At 41.3% G+C, this 21915-nt stretch overlaps 4 protein-coding genes across 5 annotated transcripts; 2 read left to right on the top strand and 2 right to left on the bottom strand.

The window, feature by feature from the left end:
* Positions 1–281: 281 nt before the first annotated feature.
* Positions 282–2333, top strand: LOC132793440 (EGF domain-specific O-linked N-acetylglucosamine transferase). The gene is made up of 3 exons (XM_060803372.1): positions 282–1491; positions 1548–1765; positions 1824–2333. The coding sequence occupies exons 1-3, from the start codon at positions 514–516 to the stop codon at positions 2200–2202; spliced, it is 1575 nt and encodes a 524-aa protein (XP_060659355.1). The 5' UTR covers positions 282–513; the 3' UTR covers positions 2203–2333.
* Positions 2334–2474: 141 nt separating this feature from the next.
* On the top strand, positions 2475–4276 carry LOC132793425 (uncharacterized). 2 transcript variants are annotated; one of them, XM_060803354.1, is made up of 3 exons: positions 2475–3392; positions 3450–3912; positions 3975–4276. In XM_060803354.1, exons 1-3 carry the CDS (start codon positions 2489–2491, stop codon positions 4222–4224), a joined length of 1617 nt encoding a protein of 538 aa, XP_060659337.1. In that variant the 5' UTR covers positions 2475–2488; the 3' UTR covers positions 4225–4276. The 2 variants fall into 2 exon arrangements, with proteins under 2 accessions (XP_060659337.1, XP_060659345.1); XM_060803362.1 differs by having other exon boundaries at positions 3450–4198.
* A 56-nt stretch (positions 4277–4332) lies between these two features.
* Positions 4333–5421, bottom strand: LOC132793451 (uncharacterized). The gene is made up of 2 exons (XM_060803382.1): positions 5125–5421; positions 4333–5068 (listed from the first exon to the last, which is right to left on the bottom strand). Exons 1-2 carry the CDS (start codon positions 5312–5314, stop codon positions 4482–4484), a joined length of 777 nt encoding a protein of 258 aa, XP_060659365.1. The 5' UTR covers positions 5315–5421; the 3' UTR covers positions 4333–4481.
* A 3964-nt stretch (positions 5422–9385) lies between these two features.
* LOC132798413 (uncharacterized) lies at positions 9386–11884 on the bottom strand. Its single transcript, XM_060810266.1, has 3 exons — positions 10105–11884; positions 9957–10053; positions 9386–9897 (listed from the first exon to the last, which is right to left on the bottom strand). Exons 1-3 carry the CDS (start codon positions 11683–11685, stop codon positions 9530–9532), a joined length of 2046 nt encoding a protein of 681 aa, XP_060666249.1. The 5' UTR covers positions 11686–11884; the 3' UTR covers positions 9386–9529.
* Between the last annotated feature and the right edge of the window lie 10031 nt (positions 11885–21915).

The raw sequence follows: 21915 nt of genomic DNA, 5'->3' as shown, positions 1-21915 counted from the left end.
GTTAAAATATGCAATGATACCAACTGCTTAACAGTCTGTAAGGATAGTGTGCTGTTAAAGTAGCTGCAAAATGCATGTCATTGTGAGCAAGCGGGAAAAGTTGTAGTGAGTGCATTTGTGACAGTTTATAAATTTTATTTCCAGCAAAAGCAGTTAATAATATTTGTTATTTATTGTTTATTAATTTATTAATTTAAGGGGCACTGCAGCGTAATCTTCCACATATTATTACTTGATGCCCTCGAATTACCCTGTGGCCGGGCCAAACAGCTGTGCAGAACAGCTGCCCGCTCAAAGCAGGTTTATTTTTTATGGTGTCGCACCTTTTGACGAACGGCAGGCAGATGCTTGACGTTTGAATTAAGTAAATCATAATCATCTATTAGCGTGTCGAGCAAGTGAGATCATCGACCAGCTTGATGCCATTGTTGGCCGTGAAAATGCAGCCGCTACAAGCGCAATGAGAAAGTCTCTGCGCCACACAAATAAACGAAGTACTTAAAAGAAAACTGAATGAGTCTTGTGATGATGCTGCAACTGTTAATACTCAACGCGCTGCTAGCGCTGCAACTGCGCCCTTCTCTTGCCGAAACGAAGCACACGCTGACGTTGCCAAATTTACCCACGGATCATCTCATACGCTACCTCAACACGTTCCCCAAACTGAAAGGCCAGCTGCCCTCAAATGCCACAACTCGGCTCGAATCTCGCGCCTGCTGGGGCCACGAGCACAACTGCAGTCCTGAGGCACGCTTCCAAACCCCCAACTGTCCCGGCGATCATACTGGTTGGGTGCAGAGCAAGGAGGCGCAAGTGCAAACGTTCTATTACCAAGCGGACTTTGGCTACATTCAACAACAGCTTGACGAATTGACGCCTCAGTGTATGCCCAAATATCTAACGGATTCATCGTTGGAATGCTCACGTTATCTGCGCTTCTGTCGCGGCAGGAATCTGCTCATCGATTTACGTGATGTGCCCAAGCGCAAGGAGCGTATACGCTATCACATGGATGTTCTGAAACCAGGCCAGCTGCTTGGCCATTGTGAATTAAATCGCACGCGTCTTAATGCTGAAATGGATCACATTGGTTCGGCATTGCAGTCTTGGGGCCCGGAGCTGCGCAACTTTGATATGCTTCCGCATCCGGTGCTGGAAAGCGGCGCCTGTGACCTGGTGGTGAATGCGCCGACGTTCATCATGAAGATCGATGCCACCTACAATATGTATCATCATTTCTGTGACTTCTTCAATCTGTATGCCTCACTCTTTGTCAACCAATCTCATCCTGCTGCCTTCAACACTGATGTGCAGATTTTGATCTGGGAAACTTATCCATATGATTCGCCTTTTCGTGATACATTCAAGGCGTTCAGTCAGCGTCCGCTGTGGACGCTGAGTGATGTGCAGGGCAAGCGGGTCTGCTTTAGGAATGTTGTGTTACCGCTGCTGCCGCGCATGATCTTTGGTTTGTTCTACAATACACCCATTGTAAGTAGCTATTTAATTGGCCAGAACTGTTTAGTAATCTATCTTGCTTCTTGCAGATTCAGGGCTGTTCCAACAGCGGCTTGTTTCGCGCCTTCTCCGAGTTCATATTACATCGCCTGCAGATTCCCTATCAGCCGCCACTGGCCAAGAGAAAGCTAAGGATCACTTATCTTTCACGTCGCACAAAATACAGACAGGTGCTCAATGAAGCTGAACTGCTGGCACAGCTAGAGGACAATGAAGATTATCAAGTGCAACGTGTTTCCTATGAGCGGCAAGTATTAAATACTTAATCGAACAACCTTTTATTTAATTCGCGATCTCTTACACAGCCTCTCCTTCAGCGATCAATTGGCCATTACCAGGAATAGCGATATACTCATTGGCATGCATGGCGCTGGCTTGACCCACTTGCTCTTTCTGCCGAATTGGGCGTGCCTTTTTGAGTTGTATAATTGCGAGGATCCCAATTGCTACAAGGATCTGGCGCGCTTGCGTGGTGTGCACTATGTAACTTGGGAGCAAACAGATTTGGTGTATCCACAAGATGAGGGACATCATCCTGAGGGCGGCGCTCATGCCAAGTTTACAAATTATCGTTTTGACGCCCAGGAGTTTGGTCGTATTGTGGCTCAAGCGGCAACACAAGTGCGTGCGCACAAAGATTTTCCACAAGCAACGACGCCAACGTCACAGCATGATGAATTTTAGTTAGGGTTTTAGCGCTTTGTGATTTACCCAATGCATTTATTTATTTCAAAAACTAACCGACAGTATCGACATTTCAATATATCGTTAATCGATAACAGTATAAGAGCTAACCATCGCAAGGTGGCAGCGCTCCGCCTAACAGCTGTTTTTGTTTACTTCCCATAACGCAACATAAAAGATACCAAGGTGGCAACTTGGCATGCAACAGCTGTTTTTGTTTATCTAACGCATTGCAGCGACCAAGCCGCAACAATTCTAATTTGCAAAAGCAAAGTGAACTTAACAAATGCGGACGATGAGCTGGCCGGGATTGGACATTGGTTCCACGCCAGGCAAAGGCTATTACTACGAAGCCTACAATCCTGCAGGCAGCTGCCTGCTCTCCGCGCCGCTTCACATATTCGAAAGCTATTTGACGAAAATTGGATGGACTCCAATTGTGGACATCGACTTGGTGGAGGTGGTGGAGTATCGCACAGACAAGAAATCCTGGCAGTCGGTACAAAGCAGTCTGAGCAGTTTTCTCATGATAATGCCCACACTACTGGGCTTTACGCTTTCCCAGCTGCTGTGCCAACGTTTACATCTGCATTCGACGCGACGTTTCCTCATGGAGTTCATAGTGGTTTCCTTGCCCACCGTCTGTAATATGATGCTGTCCAGTGAATGTAATGCGCTTTATGTGACACTAGTTGGCGCCTATATTGTCTACCTGCTGTGGCGCTCTGGTGTCTGGTCAAGATTCCCAGCGGAGACGACGGACTACAGCTTTAAACTGGGCAAGCGACCCATTGTATTCACTCTAATACGCGCCACTGCTTACCTGGGCACTGGTGCCGCCATCCTGGCCATTGACTTCAAGCATTTTCTGGTGAGCAATGGCAAAAGCAGAGACTTTGGTGCCACTATCATGGACATGGGAATTGGCTTGTTTGTGGTCATCATGGGCTTAGTTTCGCAGCGATCTCGGCACCTCGGGGATATTAAAAGGCTGCCCAAAGTCGTGTTGCCATTGCTGGTGCTTGGCTCAGCGCGTACTCTGGTGATTACCATGATTGACTACCACCAGGATGAGCGTGAATATGGCAAGCATTTGAACGCCTTTTTTACTCTGGGATTCACGAAACTCTTTGGAAGCATTGTCAGCTTACTTGCACCAAGTGATAATCAGCTGCTGCCCGTCAGTCTAGGTGAGTTATTCTGTACTTTAAATGAAAGTTTATTGAACATTTTTAATTTCTTAACAGGTGTTTTGGGGCTGCATGAGTTGATCTTACAATTGAGTCTCTCGGAGTATGTGATGCAAAGTGTGGAACGCATAGGCTTGCTGGACTCGAATCGCGAAGGACTCAGTGCTCTGCCTGGCTGTATTGCGCTCTATTTGCTTAGCATTTACGTGGCCAAATGGTACATGTCCCAAGATCACCTCAACTATGTGCAGTTCTGCGCCAAGCTGCGACACATGTTCATCTTCTGCATTATTGGTTGGCTGCTGGTCTTCGTCTGTGCATTCACATGCGGCATTGCACGAGTTACATTCAACACGGGCTACGTCATCTGGTTGATTAGCATCTGTCTGTCCCTGATGCTGCTCTACGCTTTCCTCTTTGAGTTCGCTTTGGTCATAGCTAGACAAAATACGTTATTGATTCCGGATACTATTAAGCGACCTGCCCAGATGGCGCAGAGCAAGCCAACGGATTTGCCAGCGTTTGTGGAATCACTCAATATGAATGGATTGACACATTTTATGATTTCCAACTTTTTGACAGGCTTTGTAAACATGTCTCTGGAGCCAATGCAGCGCAGTTCATTGCAGGGAATATTTATTTTGATTGCGTATATGCTGGTGACTGGAGGAGTTGTTTATGTGCTGTTTCGCAAGCAAATTCGTCTAGCGTAAAGCTAAGCTGTGATTCCTACTTTAAGTTAGTTTTTTTTTACCACTTAAGTACAAAGTTAACAACTTGTAAACTAAAAGTATTTTGTGTGAATTTAAAGAAGAAAAGTAATGTATTTTAACGATTTTCCAGCATGTCCATAATCAAGTGATTCCCTTTCCTTTTTTAATTGTATTCATACCATTTGTATATATTCAAACTTGTTAATTAATTGTAATTTATACACTCTTTTCCGTGTTTTAATCTTAACAATTATCAAATAAATTATAATCTAATTTTCGCTAAAATTTAAGATTTACATTAATATCACTAAAATACTTTGTGTGTGAATTAAAATTCGATTCTTAAGGTAAGCACATACATACAAATTTCGCGTCATTATAACAAGCTTCTCGAAACAGTTTCAAAGACCATGACATACCCACTGGGCATAACCAGAAAGACAACGACTGGCTGTTGCTTAGGATCACACGATTTCCATGGCTTCTTATCGGACTGTGAGTTTTGATAGACTTCGTACACTTTGCAGCCATTCGCAGAGCTGACCAAACGTGTCCACACCCAGCGCTGATCCTTGTTCTGAGCCGTCGCCGATAGCTTCACCTTGAGCCGGCGACAAGCAATAGAACAAGCAGACAAGGATTGCTTCACACTTGTCGAGAAAGAAGGACCAGCTGGCAGGCGATTGTCAACCACCGGATTAGCAAAATCCACATGTGGCGTGCGCGGCCGTAGATTGCTTACATTCACTGTTTGAGAGCGTAAACTGGGAGTTAAACCTTTGATACTCTTTCCCGTCTTGGCCGAAGTGAAGTGCGAAAGGCTGCTGTTGCTGCTGTTGTACTTGGAAACATCGATTTTGCCAATGAGGTTGCAAGTAGAAGTGCCACAGCTCACTTTACAAGGTGCCGACGGAGGAGTGGGAGTTGAAATGGAAACTGGAGGCACAAGCTGACTGGAAGTGCCTAGAAGAGGAAACTAAAGACGCTTGTTGATGGAGACTGTTTGATTAATGTCTTACCAAAGTTTGCCATCTGCAGCAAATGCTTGATTTTGGTCACGCCTGAATAGTAAAGTATGCGATCTAGTGCCAACATGATGACTTCATCTGGATACGGACCTAAGGCATAAGAACAGTTCTCCTCATGCTGCTGCTCAGTGGCCAACGCTTGTGCTCCACTGCAGCCAGTGTGGGCGGATTGACAGCTCATTTCAGAGAGCGAGAGATTTTGCAGCAGTCCAGCAAAAATGTTGTTGAATTTGAACAGTCTGAAGAAGCTTGCCTGGAATCTAGAAATGCCACAATGAATTTGTTGACTTAGGCTGCTTTGCTACAAAAGGAGAGAAATATATAGAGAGCAGAGAGACATAATGTCCGCTTAGGCACACTTGGACTCCCCGCTGGCAGCAGATGTCAAAGGTGCGATATCCGGCTTAACGCTCCACTCTTGACTCCAATGCGAAAACGAAGACGAAGACGACGACGACGATGAAGGCGTCACAAAAGATAAGATTTCTATTAAGGAAATGACAGAAATTGCGCGCATTGTGTCCACACAGCACACAGCAAGGAGCAAAGGTCGAGGATATTTAATTTAATGGCCCAAACAAAGCGGCTCTTCGGACTTGGGGGATTGGGTGAATGGGGCGCAAATGACCGGCAAGAAAGTTGTTGGTTGGGGAGGTGGTTATATTAACTTGACTCGCTTTTTTTTTACTCTACGCAATGTAATTACAGCAACAGTTTCCGCTTGTGATGCGCATTTAATGTCATATCCTGGCACAGGACGACGCTCAATGCTATCTGATTTGGCAGCGCAAATGCAATTTCCTGCAATCGCAACCCTTTTAGCCCGGCAATTTTCTCTAATATATTGAGTTAATAGTTTCATATTCAACAGCACAAAGCGAGGGTGACTGGAGCAGAGCTCTCACCTGTTCCAGTTGAAATTGAGGGTTGGCTTTCTTGTTGGCTTTGATGACAGATTATTTTCATTAACCACGATGTCCATTTGGCCATCACGTGCCGAGCCAGCTAAAAAAAAGGCATGTAAGAATTATGAACGTTAATTATTACGCATTTTGTATGTTTGTCAAAAAACATGACAAGGAGCAAGCAATAGCTGGGGCAGGATATAGATATATGTATATGTGTGTGAGCCAACTGATTGATGTGTCGGACGACCAACAACAATCAAAGTCGAAGCATTCGTTTGCCTGCTGCCAATTTGCTGACTTTGTAGTATGCTCAGGCTGCAAATCGGATTTCATTCAGATTGCTTTTGCCCCGACAACTACACAAAAAAATGAAAAAAGAATGAAAAAAATTATGATTGCGAGTGTGGGTGTGGGTGCGAGTGTGTATTGTATGCATATGCATGTGTAAGAGTGAAAGTGGGAGCAGGAGATGTTGTTGTGTGGGAGTCTCAATCACTGTGAAGAGGCTTAGTGCGCACCCAGGGGAAATCGCTTAAGCCGTTCATAATGAGTATTATGACTGACTGTGTCTACATGCATGGTTGACGCGGGCTCGTTTTTCGGCTTGAGTTTGCTTGCGACTTGGACCAGCAAAGCTTTGCTTGGCCGCTAACCAAATGCCATACGAATTCGCTAAACACAAATTATTGCATACTTTTCAGCGCAAGCATTAAGTAGCCGACAGTTTGCACAAGTAAAGCGAAACTTTTGCATTTAGCAATGATGTTGGAAAGAAAAAAACATATGGTAACATAGAATATATATAATTTATATTTCAAACATGACTCAAAGTTAATATTTAGTAAATGTAACAGTTACCATAGGTACACAATTACAGAAATCGAACAAGTTATAGAATATTCCAAATGAATATCTTCTTTTACTACAGTTCTTTCTCTATTTACAGTAGACTTACATGAAGCAGACCTCTCTTCTGCTGCTGTTCCTATCGATTTAATGTTGTTTGCCCGACAACAGCTTTGTGCCACGCGCAACAGTACAGAACTCATGCCCCATGTTTATAAACAAAATGCTTATCGAACGCAATTTTGATCGCTGCTTAAATTCCATGGCAGCGAGAAGCACCACAAGATAACAAAAACAACAGCAACAACATCAAGAACTTCGACAATAAATGATGGCAACAAAGCAGTCTGCAATTTGTGTGATACAATGGCATATTCAAGAATGCTTTCGTTCGATGCTTTTAGCCAGAAATTGCGCAATTTTCATGCAATCAATGGGAAGCCAAAGGAAATAAAAAGTGTTGAGCGAATGCCAAACGGAAGGAAGGAAGGTTGACAGCTTGCAATGCAACAGCAGCATCAGTAGCAGCAGGATGTGAGACAGAACAGAACATGAATATGGACATTGTAGCTGCTCTAGTTGCCATGCGAACGGGTCGCAATTGCGTCGCTGTTAAATCGTGTGGAAGCTGATATGATTATGCGTGGCCATAGTGACAAAACCAAACCAAACAGCACTTGTTTGGGGCAGGCAAACATTGTGTGGCAAGCGCAATTAGTCTGCTACACTTTCCCCCACATTACTGATGATCACTTTAAAGCTGCGTAACAACAATCAACAATCGCATTATGTGATTGAAAAATAAACCTAAGTATTCTACTTAGGAACCGGCGAACATCTTTAACCCAAACCCGACAAAACATTAAGAAGATTAATTCGGCCAAGCTGTCGTTGTTGTTGTTTTGCCTGGCACAAAATCTCAGATAACGTTATGCATCATTGTGTCAAGGAATTGACAAATCTTTGCAGGCAAAAAAAATGTAACAATTTCAGATTTCTTCAGTTGAAATGTGAAACCCGTGTGGCTTTCCCCTCGAATCGATTCGACAAACTCACAACTCGGAACACTCAAAAGCAATCATTAAATCGGATGGTTTCTCAGTATGTGTGTGTTGCTGCCATTTTACAACAAAACAAATGTAGGAAGTTTGATAAACTCCACGCACCCAAAAAAGAAAAAAACCGAAACCAAAACATTGCAAAAAGAAAGTCAGAAGAAAAAAATGAATTCGCAATAAAAAACTGTGAGACAGGACGTTGCCCTTCCCCACACACACAAACACACACTCAAATTTAGAAACATATATATATATACGGGGACATGTACAACCCTCTTGTGGAACTGCCCCGCCCGCTGGCGCATTTAATAAAGCCCAAATGGAATGACTCGCTTGGTCTCCCTTCGCCTTCGCCTTCGACTCGTCTGCTCCCATTTTTTTGTGCCTTTGCCACAGCAAAGTCAGCAGCGTAACCGCAACACGTTAACGGTTTCGGTTTCACTCTGTGATTTACAACAAAAAGCCAACCGAGAGAGATGAGAATGGAGAGCAGTACTTTCCTCCTCCCTTTGGGATTGTGGTGTTGGCAAACTGGATACCCAGCGCAATCATGTGTGAAAAGGTACTTTGGGAGACTTCTATGCGTACGTCTTGCTGCGCAACATTTCCCAGGATGATTTCCATGGTTGTTGCTGCTGCTGCTGTTGCATCCTCGCTGATGCCTTGATGTGTACAATCGACAGCTGTTGCAGGTAAATGATTGTCTATTAGATATCTTTTTTTGTCTTCGGTTGAGGCTGATGATGTTGATGACTTCTTGTGACAATTAATGGAAGCGTTATAAAATAGGTAATAATTAAATAAACGTAAATTATATAAAAGTTTCCAATAGTTTATTTCAGCTGCTCCTTAAAGCGGTATTTTTAAAAGGGTTATTATAGATTGACTTCTCTATTATTTATTTTGTATGTATATATGTAATGTTATGTATATTTTTTTGTATTATAAATACTTTTTTTAATTGTCATCTCATTTGCTGCATTACCAGTTATGATCCAAGCCATATATGTATAAGCTACTTTTCTGGCTAACAACAGTCTGAATTCCCATCTCCCGTCTCATTTCCATTTCATTAAATTCATTTAGACAAAAGCCAGAAAGTTTTCCACGTGCCTGCGAACAGATAAGGAAGAGCACGTTGTCGCAGCAACCATGTGACCCTCAGACCCTTCGACTTACCCTGAATATACTTCAAGTGTTATCAGGCGGACAGCATCGTGCATATATTAAGACTAAATTGGCTTGGCAATTGCCAAGCTAATAGAAATATCTGAAAGTTAATTTAGCGTCATGAAGTCTGCCAATAATGCAGACAAAAAAAAAAAGATGTATACTTAAATAAAATGAGGTGGCCATGGCGAATAAAAGCTTTGAAGTGGCCGACTGTTGTCAAGGTGAATTAATTGATGAAATATAGAAAATGAATTTATCAATAAAGGACCACTTAATAGGTATGTGTATCTTCTATCTAAATGAAGCTGTTTATTTACTAAAATTGACAGCTGGTGAAAAATTTTCCTTAGTGTTAGTTTTAGTGTAGAAAAGAAGGTGTGCTAGTTGAGTCATAGTATGTCGTATAAAAAGTCAAGTGCACTCCAAACCAGCAATGCGTGTCTCCAAATCTTGCATGGTCTGTTTCAGTTTTGCGACCGCTTCCCGCTTTGTCTCAATGAACTCCACAGTAGCATCGAAGTCATAAAGAAGTGCGGGCTTATGGAGAATGCCACATTTCTCATGCAGATCGGACTGTTGGTTCTTCAAACGCGCGCGCTTGAGTTTCAATTTGAGCAGCACATCTCGCAGCCCTTCGCGTTTCTTTAGTTTCTCATTTAACTCCATGGATTTGCGCATCAATGTGGCTAAGGATAAGCTGGTTTTTTCGCGAATGAAAGCCAACTGATGCATGTGCTTGGTGCAGCGATCTCGCATGCGATTCAGATCGTAATTGCGCTCTAAGGAAAGACGTTGTTAACCAAGTATCTTAATTGAATCTTTTTTCATGTAGGATTACCTTCCACCTTTGTGCCTAGTGCCGTGACATCGCGTTGCGCCATCAGATAGGTATCCATGGTCAACTCTTCAGTAATTTGATCGAATTTACGCTTGCGCTGTGGAAGCAGCATTCAACCAGAGTTCAAGAATAAGGACTAATGACTTACCTCAACCAGTCTGCCTAGCGTATGCTGTCTGGTAATAAGCCACAAGCGACTATCGCTGACTTCGTTACGCATTTGTTGCATGCGACGCAGCTCGTTCTCCACGATGCGTGGCAATATCTCTGCATCCTTGCGTATCAGGATCTCACGCATACGATTCTCAAGTGCTTCGACCGAGGACAATGCAATGTTGCTCACAAACTCCATGTCCAATTTGACACTGGCTAAGACTTCGCTGTTGGTTCGTTTCGTCTCTTCAGTTTTCTTTTTCAAGTGATCCAGCAGCTTTAGGGCGTCCATGTAGCGTTTGTGCTCGACTTGCTCCACTTTGGCTGGCAAGGAGTCAAAGCAGCGGGTTTGTCCCACACGACGATAGTAATCATACATTTTGTTATTCACATCAACGTTAAATTGCTTCGCAACCAGAAATTGACTATAGAGCTTTTGCAATTGGGCCATCAGTTTGGATTTGTTCAGTTTGCCAACTAGCTCCTTGATTGGATCCACATACTCTGCTGTATCCACCGCCTGATCGATGATCTTGTTTATGAACTCAAAGGCAATCTGACGTGTCTCGCGTATGACTCGCAAAGCTTCCATTGCTGTGGTCGATTGTTCGCGCGACTTACTGAGCGATGTATGAACATCGAGAAACATTTCCAGCGCCACATCTTCAGCATCGGGTATCATGGGTTGCGGCTTGAACTCTTCCTCGTCATCGTCGAAAGGCCATTCGAATTCACTGCTTGTGGATGATGATGAAGTACTGACTTCCACAATTTCTTCTTTAACTGGCACTTCCTCCACCGATTTTGAGGACGATTCGGTAAGGCCTGTTAGAGGATTGACAAATTTACCCTTATCCACTTGCTCATCCTCCACAGCGCTACCAGGCCGTGATAGTACGCTGGATTCTACATGCTCCTCCGATTCTGTACTCAAGTCCGACATGCTGGGCATATAGAAGTACTGCAGAAAATCATCCTTGAAGGATACTCCCTGTGGTCCTCTCATATAGTCGTCTTCTTCTTCCGATGAGGTGGCACCTGTTCGCAGATCGTCTGATTCGGGTATTAATGTACTTTCCAAACGACTCAATTGTTTTGTCTCTTCTACAGATAATGAAGGTTCAACGCCCTCTCCCCCTTCACCATCATTTTTACCATCACCATCACCTTCATCTTTAGCAGTACCAGCACTATCATCTTTAGCAGCACCAGAACCATCATCTTTAGCAGCACCATCACCCTCACCATCCTCTTGCGAAGTTTGCGATATTGTGTTCTGCTGTGATGCCGGTGTCACAGTCTCCTCAGTTTTTGCGTAATGTCTATCCAATATTGCACGCGCCTTTCGCTTTTCTTCGCGTCTCAGTAGACGCTTCTCGCGATCTGTTTGAGCATCAGTTGTGGACACCACGTCCTCACCTTCTCCAGTAGGTGCAACATTTTCGCCCTCTACTGTTGCTTCGGTCTGCTCAACATCATTGATGCCTGTGTCAATTTGAAGCGATGGCATCTCTGGGACGCTAATTTCTCCTGCTTCTTCTGCGACAGCTATTGACTCACGTTCAACTTCTTCCATTGTTGTTTTCTTCTATGTTACGTTTATTAAATTGTTTAGAATTGTGACAACTTAATATGTGATGTTGTGTCTGTGTATTATATATTGTGCTTTGTATTTTACAACTTATTGTTTCTATTTTCTTCTGTTAATCCAGATTGAACATAAGCCTTTATGTTACTTGATATTCATAGTTTAAATGTGTTTGCAATGAAGTGTAGTCTTTGTTTTAGATCTTTACAAAGATTACTAGTTTATATAGTATTTTTTTTATGAAATATTTGATTTTTTGACAAGAGTCTTTTCTGTAGCTTTTCTTTATGCCCTCATTCAGTACTTAGAAGATAGTTCTTCTTGCTTGATTAATTACGCGTTTTACTTAGTTTGATCATTATTTTCCATTTGCCGGTGACGCATTGACCTCTCGTATATGAAATTTTCTCATTTATTTCAATAAAAGTTAATAGCCGGCCAAGAGACTAGGCATCGAACAAACTATGCCATTTTTATACGCTGAACGTGATGGCACCGCAAAGTATGCAACGAAATTTTTCATAAGGTGACGTCAAATGCGAAGCAAATGTGAAAACATTTCTGATGTGATGTCAGCCTTTAGAGCTTGCCAAAAATGCAATTGTCAAATATTCTGACAAATGAAAGAAATGCCTCATGAAGAGAAGAGTGACAAACCTCTCCCAACCCCCTTATGATGAGCCTAATGCATTGCATTGTATTATTATCAAGTTTACGGTACGGTATGGCAGCGTTAGCATTCTGAGCATCGTCGATGTGGTGAGCAGGTTGCCCAGCAACCCCTTTGGGGAAGCGACGTTGTCGACACTCCATTAATTGAAGCCCTTGGATTACGGTAAATTGCATTGTCTCTGAGTCAAGACACCCCGCGGCGTCGCTGGCGAAGGAAAGGGGTTAGATGGGTGGACGTGGCAGCGCATCAAATTCTGTACAAATCTTTATAATCCTTGATAATTTCGTTAATGGCTTTAATCACTTACTCACAGACAGACAGAGAGACAGTCAGGCAGGCCAAAGGATTAGACAGCGAAGGCATTTTGAGTCTTTAGTATTTAAAAATGCGTTTAGCATTTAATGAAAAGCTCAACCAAAGCATTTCGAATTTCACATTTCGGCAGCCATTGCAATGCTTAAATTGAAGCTCCTCCTATGGAGTATCCTTGCAAAGGCCACCCACACACACTCACAGATACAACACACGAGCGTGGGGCGTTATATAGACAGCAGCTGTTTACCTAACACACAGCACATATCATCTCTCTATATACTCGTACACCCAATTAGGCAGCTACAATTGTTGCCTTTTGCGCTCCAAAACTCAACACACGCACACAGCAGAGAGAAACTCAACACACGCTGTTGAGTTGGGGGGTGAGTTGAGTTGTGGCTGATAGAGAAAGCTCTGCAGGTTTTGGCGGCAGCTATAAAAGCGTAAGTCGTGCGACTGGCGCCAAACACAAACCACAAACACTACCAGGGGAGTAGACCACGACCACGACTACAATCACCACGATGGCTTGGAACGGGCGCGAACTTTGGCAACAACTTTGCCGACGGAGCAACTCGACGAGATCTGGCAGGCAGCTGCAGCTGCAGCTTCCAGACGCTTGGAGCGTTGAGCTTGCCTGCTATAGGCGATATCAAAGGATGCTATAAGTGATGGAAGTGGAGACATAGCGTTGGTCATCTACTCAATCTGGGATCTGATGACATTGCTATATTTTCTAATTAAATAAATTTGAACCTAAAGAATATCATAGCAACATCATATCAATTCATATCCGAATAATGATAAGCTGAATATAATCGTATATAATTAAGCAAGAAACGTGATTTTAATACAATTAAAATTATAAATTATAAAAATGTACTTATAATATGCAGAAGCGAAATTAATAAAAATGTCAATGTTTTAATCTCAAGTGTGCTCTTATGTTTTACTGTAGAATAATAAAAAGTATACAATTTTTTTAAGTTACCAATTTTATTTTTATTAATTTTATAAACAAATATAGTTTTATTTAATATTGCAATAATTTTTACTTTTATTTAATTTTGATTGAATGTTCTTGCGCTTTGTTTTACATTGAATTAAATTTAAAGGATAAGTTTTATATTTGCTCTAAGTTTTATATTTTTTGCTATATCACTGATAAGGTTTAGAATTATATCTAATTCAAATCGAAAGTAATTTAGTATTTCAAGTTTTCTTTAATAACAACATTTTAAAGCTTTTGAATTTTATTACTATTTTTACACTTTTAGCATGCCCAATCTAAAATATTTTTAAATATATTTAGGCTTTTAATTACATGCATATATTGGCAATGTTTGTGGGCTGCTGCAATGTAATTGCAATTATCGGGTTTATGCTTAATACTTGTTATATTATGTTACAATAGTTATTTATCGAAGCTGTATATAAACATGCAAACCAGCAATGTGTAAACAATCAAAACCCATTGAACTCCATCTGCAAAATGAGTATAAACGTCAAACTGATCCATAGCTTCCCCTGCCACCACAGGACGAATAGAGAAGGGGTACCAAATAGATAGAGAGAATGAGAGAAACGCTTAAAAGCAATCAAAAAACTTTGTTGTGCGCGTGCAGCCAACAGAAATTTGCATATGTCAACAAAAACAGCAGCAGAAATCGTTGTGGAAAACAATTTATTTATTGCCGCAGCACATTCGCATAAGGAGGAGGATTCTGGAGTAGCAGGATAGCGGGTCAACTTAGAGGCGGAACGTACCGAAGCAGAAGAGATACATTTGCCTGATGATATCGCATGCAAATGGAGTGGGGGAATTTTGGAAGGGGACAAGAAACGCTGAGCACAAAATTGAAATGTTAATTACACGACTGAGCTGAGGCCACATAAGGAGAGTTCTTCTCTGAGGTATCGCAAACAGTTTAAAATACAGTCGAGAGTGCTGTTTAGACACAGGATAAGCAAATAAACTGTCGGCATCTGATTTGTTTGCTCAGCTCTTAATCAGACCAAGTTCTGAGCACTTTTTATTGACTACCCCGGGCAAAGGCAAAGTTTAATATGCCGACGATAACCTGAGGCTAAGCTCAGGGATGCTACTGGTCCTGGATATGAGACGAAGAGAGGTGAGGGGTTAAACTGTGCGGCGTTAAGGCAAACAAACGTGGGCTTTATTAACAATTGGGAACATCGGACAGCAGTCAAGAGAGACCGAGAGAGGGAGACTGTGACTATAAGTCACAATGCCTCCCCTCTCTGTCCTTCCTGTTGTTGTGCCCTTGATGTTGATGTTGATGAGGTGTGAATGTGAATGTGAATGCCACCGCGTTGAAGCCACAGCGTTTTGTTTTTATGCCTCACAATGCTGCAGCTACCACTCGAGGTTAATTGAATTTCTTGACGTCCTTGGCTTCCATTTGTCGTCTCTTCCCTTGTATTTTGCCCTTGTGAAACTAAATTGAAAACGTTTTTTCCGGCTTTTAAGCTGGTTAGACAAACTCATAATAGACCAGCCACCAAATACCGTCATCATTTACCACGTAATTAATTGAATTCGACTCTAATTGAAATGTTTTCAGCATACGTAACTCGATTTCCAGAGCTGAAAGCAAGCTCATCAGCAAGCAAATGTGTTCTGCCACAAAATGTAGTTATTTATTTTGCATATATGAAACCTCTTTTCAAAAATGTTTTTCGCAATTTTTATATGAGCTCAATGACTGTATTTCTATAAGGAAATATTGGTGTACAAATTGTTATTATTTATTTGTAATAATTTTTTTTCGAATTTTCATTGCAGCGAATATTTGTTTGAAGCCCTATTCGATTATGTTCATGAATCATCAATTTAGTCAGCGCCGGCCATAATCTACTCAGACTCATAAAAAATGATAAAATGTTGGATTTCATCGAATTTCGAAGTTGTGCGACACATTAAAAGGATTTGCCTGGCACGTGCTCGCACATTATTATCCTAGACGCTACAAGGAATCGACACTTGGCATTTTCAGTTTTCTTGATGAAGTGCCAATTGAAGCAAAAAACAAGAGAAAAAGAAATTAGCATTTATTTTCAAAGTGCGTGTTTATTTAGCTATTTATTCAATTTTAATTTTCTTCGTTTTTTTTTTCTTTCTTTCAATTTTCTTTTACTTTCTGAGGCTTCCAATCAGTCATGCCCATATCTATGGTGAACTAAGTAGATGCGATTACATTTAATTGAATTTTCGCATTGCGTTGAGAAAACTGTAGAAAAATTGTATTAAATTACCAAACAGAAAAAGAACTGAGAAAAAAATCATCAAAAATGCGCAGCGCGATTGGAGAAAATGAAAGAAAAAACGTGACACTACAAAATGTTGGCGTATTCAAATTTCCTTTTGTCGCTAAGCTGCTGAAATTGGCAATTGGGGGAGGATTCCCAATATTATTTACATACAAAAAATAGCTGAAAAGTATAACGGAATACGCATATATGCAATAAGGATAACAAATCTTTTGTGTCAACTTATGACGATTCAGGTTTGAATTACTTGTGTGAGCTGAAACAAAGCGAATTGATTTTTGAATGGGGTTGAAATTTAAAAACACATTTTTGAAAAGTATTAGATTGTTTACCTACGATTTATTTATCTAGTATTCTATACATACTATATATTGAATAATTTTTCAATCTACACTAAATAATCTTCTCTCTGTAGTTATATTACATGAGAATGTCTAAGACGCAGTCATTATTATAAAAGAAGCATAAAAATAGCAAGCAGTTAGTGCTTATTGGCTGAGCTTTGTTACTAATCTTAAAGTCTCATGTCTGATGTTCTTGCTGCAAGAACTCATGAATTATGCAGCGCTAACAAGCCACAAGTTGTCATAAAAATGGCAATCTGAACGGCAATTACCTGTTGATGGGCGCACGCTAGTTTAACCCTCAATTACGTGGCTTCTGGCAGTTGGTCTCTGGGGTGAAATCGAGACGACCACAAATAGAATGAGTGTGTATGTGTGTGTGTGTAACTGAGGTGTCAGGGTGTGATTGTATGTGTGTGCACCCAAAGGACACATAAAAATTTGATTAAGTGAACCGGCGTCTTGTGCTGCGACAAATTAAAAAACACTTGCACGTTGAATCAATTTGCGATTTTATAAATCTTCATTTGCACCTGAGACGTGATTCGGCAAACGCGCTGCTTTGGCGTGTGGCCTCGCCTGGCGAGTCCTGGCGTGTCCTGCGCCACAGGTGGTCGAGCTTAAAGCCTAAGCCTCACGGCGAAACGTGACTGCTGTGGCCTGGGAAGGATTTGTTACGTTTATTTCTATTTACTATATATTTGCAAGCTGCTTTCCGTTTCAATTTCTATTTGCATGGCGCAATTTTTGCACTCATTTCAATTAACTAAAATGGCCTTAAGTGTGTTGTGTGTGTCCAGTTCACGCCATTTGGCTGATTGTTTTGGACAATCACACATTTGGGGTTCATTGCCCAGTTGCCCAGTTGCCAGTTGTCGTCCATTTGGGGCATTTTTAATTTCTCTAATGCCTTTTGTGATCTTTTGCTGCTGCTCTATGCCTGAGTGCACTCGAGTCCTGGCGACATCTCTACGAGCGTATTCACATCGAGTGGAGCTTTTAAGAAAATTATACAATTGCATTATGACGCCGCATTGACCAGTGAAGTGCTCAACAATATCAATTGATGCGCATTGTCCTCGTCTTCACTTTGAGCACACCATTGCAAAGTTTAAATTTCATCCATATATCAAACACATCAAACTGTAGGGGGAAGCACCCACTGTGCTCTGCTTACCAAAAGCGCAATTCGAAGAGGCAGGAGAGGGAGACACGGTTGTAGAGTTGTGTATTACAAATCGCTCGACGGGCGGCCAAAACAGTGCGAGGCACGATTGTCAATGTTGCTGCTGTTGCTGCTGCTTTTTAGTCGGTGGGTGGCATAATTTATGGCACTCGTTTCAGCTGGAGTTTGTGAGCTTTACTGCGGTTATTAAAATGCTCAATGCTCTTACCCTAACCAGAACACACGCGCACACACAGACTTCACTTCTGGCTCCAGCTCCAGCTCCAATTCCAACTTCTAGCATCACCTCGAACTCCAATTCAGAGTCCTCTCACTCATTGTCAGACAAGGCAAAAAGTGTAGCATACTTGCCGGCGCCGCGTAATGGCAACTGAAGTAGCGACAACAAGGATGTAGTACAGTGGTAATTAGGTAAAATAAATATAAAATTTGTTATTTTTGGAATGTTTATATCTTAAGGTATTCGTATTGTACTTTTTTTTATACATTTTCTGTTAACTTATTATTAAAATTGATCATTATATATACTACGATCACCGACTGTATTCTTATTATTGTTACCGTTAGATTTTGTGAATAATATTTATTTATTTTATTCTATATTCAATCCAATTATTTCAAAATTGTATTTGTTTGCTTTTTCCATAAATAATTAGAATCAAATAGTTTTATTAATTCATATAATTTTTAAAATAATACATTTTCTTCTACTTCAATTTTATATTCAAACAAATTCAAATAATATAAAATCCATTAACTTGCAAAGCCTGCTCCACTGTGCTTGCAGTACACTTTACGGTCGTTTCAGTTTTCACTCAGCCTTATAATCAATAAAATGTTTTGGCATTTACTTTCATTGTTTGCTGCTGCAACGCCCATTGAGCCACGCCCACGCTGAAGAGCTATTTGCATATCTGAGAGTCGCTCTCTGGAGTGGAGGGGCATATTGCAGGCTTTATGTCCTGCTGTCGTCGCTGTAGTCGTCGTGCTTAAGTCCTTTGCACCGGGCGTGCCTCGTGAATTGTTTTACTGTCGACGTTCATTTGGGTTGATGGCAGATTGCGACGGCGACTGAGGAAGGACAACATGAAAGTCGCTTAATCTACTTAAATGTCTTTGAATTTACGTCTTCCCCTTAAAAACCATACACATATAGTGACAGAGAGGAGGCGATGGCAAAGGAGACTCGAGCACGATTTTTGCCAACCTAAGCACATCTTATAGCAGACTGCAAAGGGGCGATCGACTCGGCCTGTCTCGGCGTTATTAACATGGATTTATGGCATATCCTTGGCTGACTTAAAGCCGCTATTAGCGTCCAAAAGATGTAAACAACTAGCCAAGCACGGAGCAAAGATTTCCCTCCATCCTTGGCTACATATCAATCACATTCGAAGTGCTGAATGCAAATGGGAAGGCAGCAAAGCGGAAAAACACAAATTTCACTTGCGCCAGAAAAAGGTAGCATCAGATAATTTCAATTAAAAATGCCTTTGAATAAGGGGGCAACGCAACGCATTTTGTCGTTGGCTGGCAACCATGACACAAAGCATCCTCATTGATGTCCTTGTTGCCGTATCAGCAGTTTTAAATCACTTGCACAAGTCTCAATCAGAGAGGATGTCGGATGGCAAGGAGTGAGTGCGGGGAGTTGTGCAGCTTAATTGAGTTTCGCTTTGACGGCAACCGCATAAAAGGCGACTTTTAAGTCTTCACATGCTCGACAATTAAAGGTCCTCGTCCTTAGTATCCAGCTACTGACTTCAAAAGCTTTCCATGAAATTTAATATTTTTCTAATGAGCAAAACTTTGACACAAAAGTGCCGCAAAGGCAACTTTTGTGGTTTCATCACACAGCTGACCACAGTAAGCAAGGGATTTTGCTGGGTCTTAAGAATGATTGTTAAAAGGAACATTGAAATTATTTAAAAATTAATTGTAATTAGAAACATTGAATTAGAGATTTAAAAATCAAAACTATTTCATAATTGGGATTTATCTGCAGTACAATATTTCAAATTTAAAGTGGTTGGGGGAATTTTTCAACATTACATTTTTTATTTATATAATCTTATCTCAGCTATATTTTATCTTTAGTTCTTCCTAATCTGCTCCAAATTATATCACTCTGCATAGATACATGAAGTTATCCCTCAGAATGCCGGGCATCAGCAGTTACAATATCATAAAGTTATCAACTTGATGTTGATGAGCTTGTCGCTGCTGCTGTTGTCGTTTTTGTTGTTGATGATGACGCTGCAAACAAATTTTGTGAGTTAACAATGAATAGATGCGTCGCTTCTGTTGCTCCCTTCGTCCTGTTTGGATTCGCCACGCGCGTCAGGAAGTCAGGGAGTCTCGAAGTCTGAGAGTCAGTGAGTGAGCCCGCCAGTCATTTTGTCTGCCTGTCAGAGTCTGTTGTCTGGCCCACGGTCCGTCTGGTCGCCTGTCTGTCTGTCATCGCCTCATTCAGGCCGTGATGCTTGATGGCAGCATAATTGATGCACTCGAGCGTAAGTGATTAGATTCATTATGATGCCAGGCAGGCACATCAAGCACCCAGGCAACGCAGTTATAGAGAGGACTGGGTATCAGGTGTCCGGTTGACTTTATTCCGATTTGATTTTTAAATGCTTCAAAATTGTAAATTGCAGTTCTACGATCTAGAGTCATAGGCTTACATAATCTACTCACCAAATGATGTGTGACAGCAATTTTATTGCCCACTGTCGGTGTAGGTGAGGAGTCGGAGCAGGGGTAAAAGCCAACGTACGCCAACATTAATCAAGACATTCTATAGACCGAGATATACACAAGTATTTATGCATTTTGAGGGTAAAAAAAAGCAAAAACTCATAAAGAGCCGACACACGCCGGGGCGCAAAAGCGTCGTTTCCGGTGTGTCGCCGTTGTGGCAAGCCCGAAGGGTAGGAGAAGAAGTTTGGTGGCGAGGCGGAGGAGGACAAAACGTGTGTGCATTCTAGCTTAAAATAAAGTTGCAGCTTTGCAGGCGGCCGTCGCTTTGTTGTTGGCACTTTGGCTTTTGTGTCGTTATTCATTGTGTTCACGTTTAGAAATATGAATGTATTTATGTTTGTGCCTAATGGATATGTCTGATGGGGTTCACTATTCACAAAATGGGCAAAATGCTAATTAAACAAGCGTAAATACAGAAAGTGTTGAATAGGGAACTCTTTGAAAGAACAATTATAAAAAATGAAGTGTAAAATATTTGAAAATTAAACGAAAAAAATAAAGTAATTTACAAAATTCGAAATTAACCTTAAAATGTATTATATAGATGTTGATATAATTTACTTTACTAAACATGAATATATATATATATGTATAATCATAATTTTCATTGTTTTAATACTTATGTAAATGTTGAAATGATTTATTTTATTTAAAATTGATATATTAACAATTTTCTATAATAGCTATGATAACCTTTTACCTCCGTCTACTCTTAGATGCCTTTCAGTTGAATTGAAACCATAAGACGCCCATTTTTATCACAGTCTCAAAACTAATAACAGACAATCCACACACACTCATCTCCGCACCCTCTTTGCCTCATATCTGTGTTGCTTCCAGCTATTTGCACACAAACAAAAATAAATATTAAATCTCTGACTGACGAAAGCGAAATCGTTTTGTGCCACTGCGATAGACACGGCAAGAACCACCCCAGGCAAGAGATACGAACCCAAACCACTTTGCCAGGTTTCAGCTTCGACTTCGGTTTCGGTTTACGGTCTTTTGGTGTGAGATTTACGTGGCACGCGCTTATCGAGAGTAGAGCAGCGTTTAGTTTTGTGATTGAGTGGGTGGACGTGTGGATTGACAGCATGAATCTGCTAAATCAACAAGCAGACCGTTGTCCAGTCCGATGTTGATGATGATGATGATGTTGCGAAACTTTTTCTTTTGCCAACCTTGCGATTTATTTTTGCTATGTCCTTTGCGGTTTAAAGCTGCACAGTGTTGTTAATTAAAAACCGAAAGCCTTTTGCTGTCAGCTAACTCCAACTTCCATCCCCGTCGGCAAAAGCCATACATCATATCCGCCACGGGGAATCCCAACAAAGATGACAACGCTCACAGCGAAAGGCAGCAAAAAGTTATTTTGTAATTAGTGCAGAAGCTACAAGCTACAAAGTAACTGAGTTTGGAGACAACACACAATGATGATTACGATGAAATTGAAGCTGACTTTTGGGCGCCGCTGCACTAATTACCGCTGACGTTCACTCGCTCCCAGACTCTGGCTGTCGTGGCTGTCAACTAAGTTTGACACTTTTTGCGCACAATTTATGAGAGCGGGAAGGCAGCCACGCCTACGCAACACAGTGGGAAGTATAGAAGAAATGTTTATCTTATTATTTGTAATTACAAATTTTGTCTAA

The sequence above is a fragment of the Drosophila nasuta genome, chromosome 2L (assembly GCF_023558535.2).
Source record: "Drosophila nasuta strain 15112-1781.00 chromosome 2L, ASM2355853v1, whole genome shotgun sequence".
NCBI lineage: Eukaryota > Metazoa > Arthropoda > Insecta > Diptera > Drosophilidae > Drosophila > Drosophila nasuta.
The sequence above is the reverse complement of the archived record's forward strand: the minus strand, read 5'-3'. Positions and strand labels throughout refer to the sequence as shown.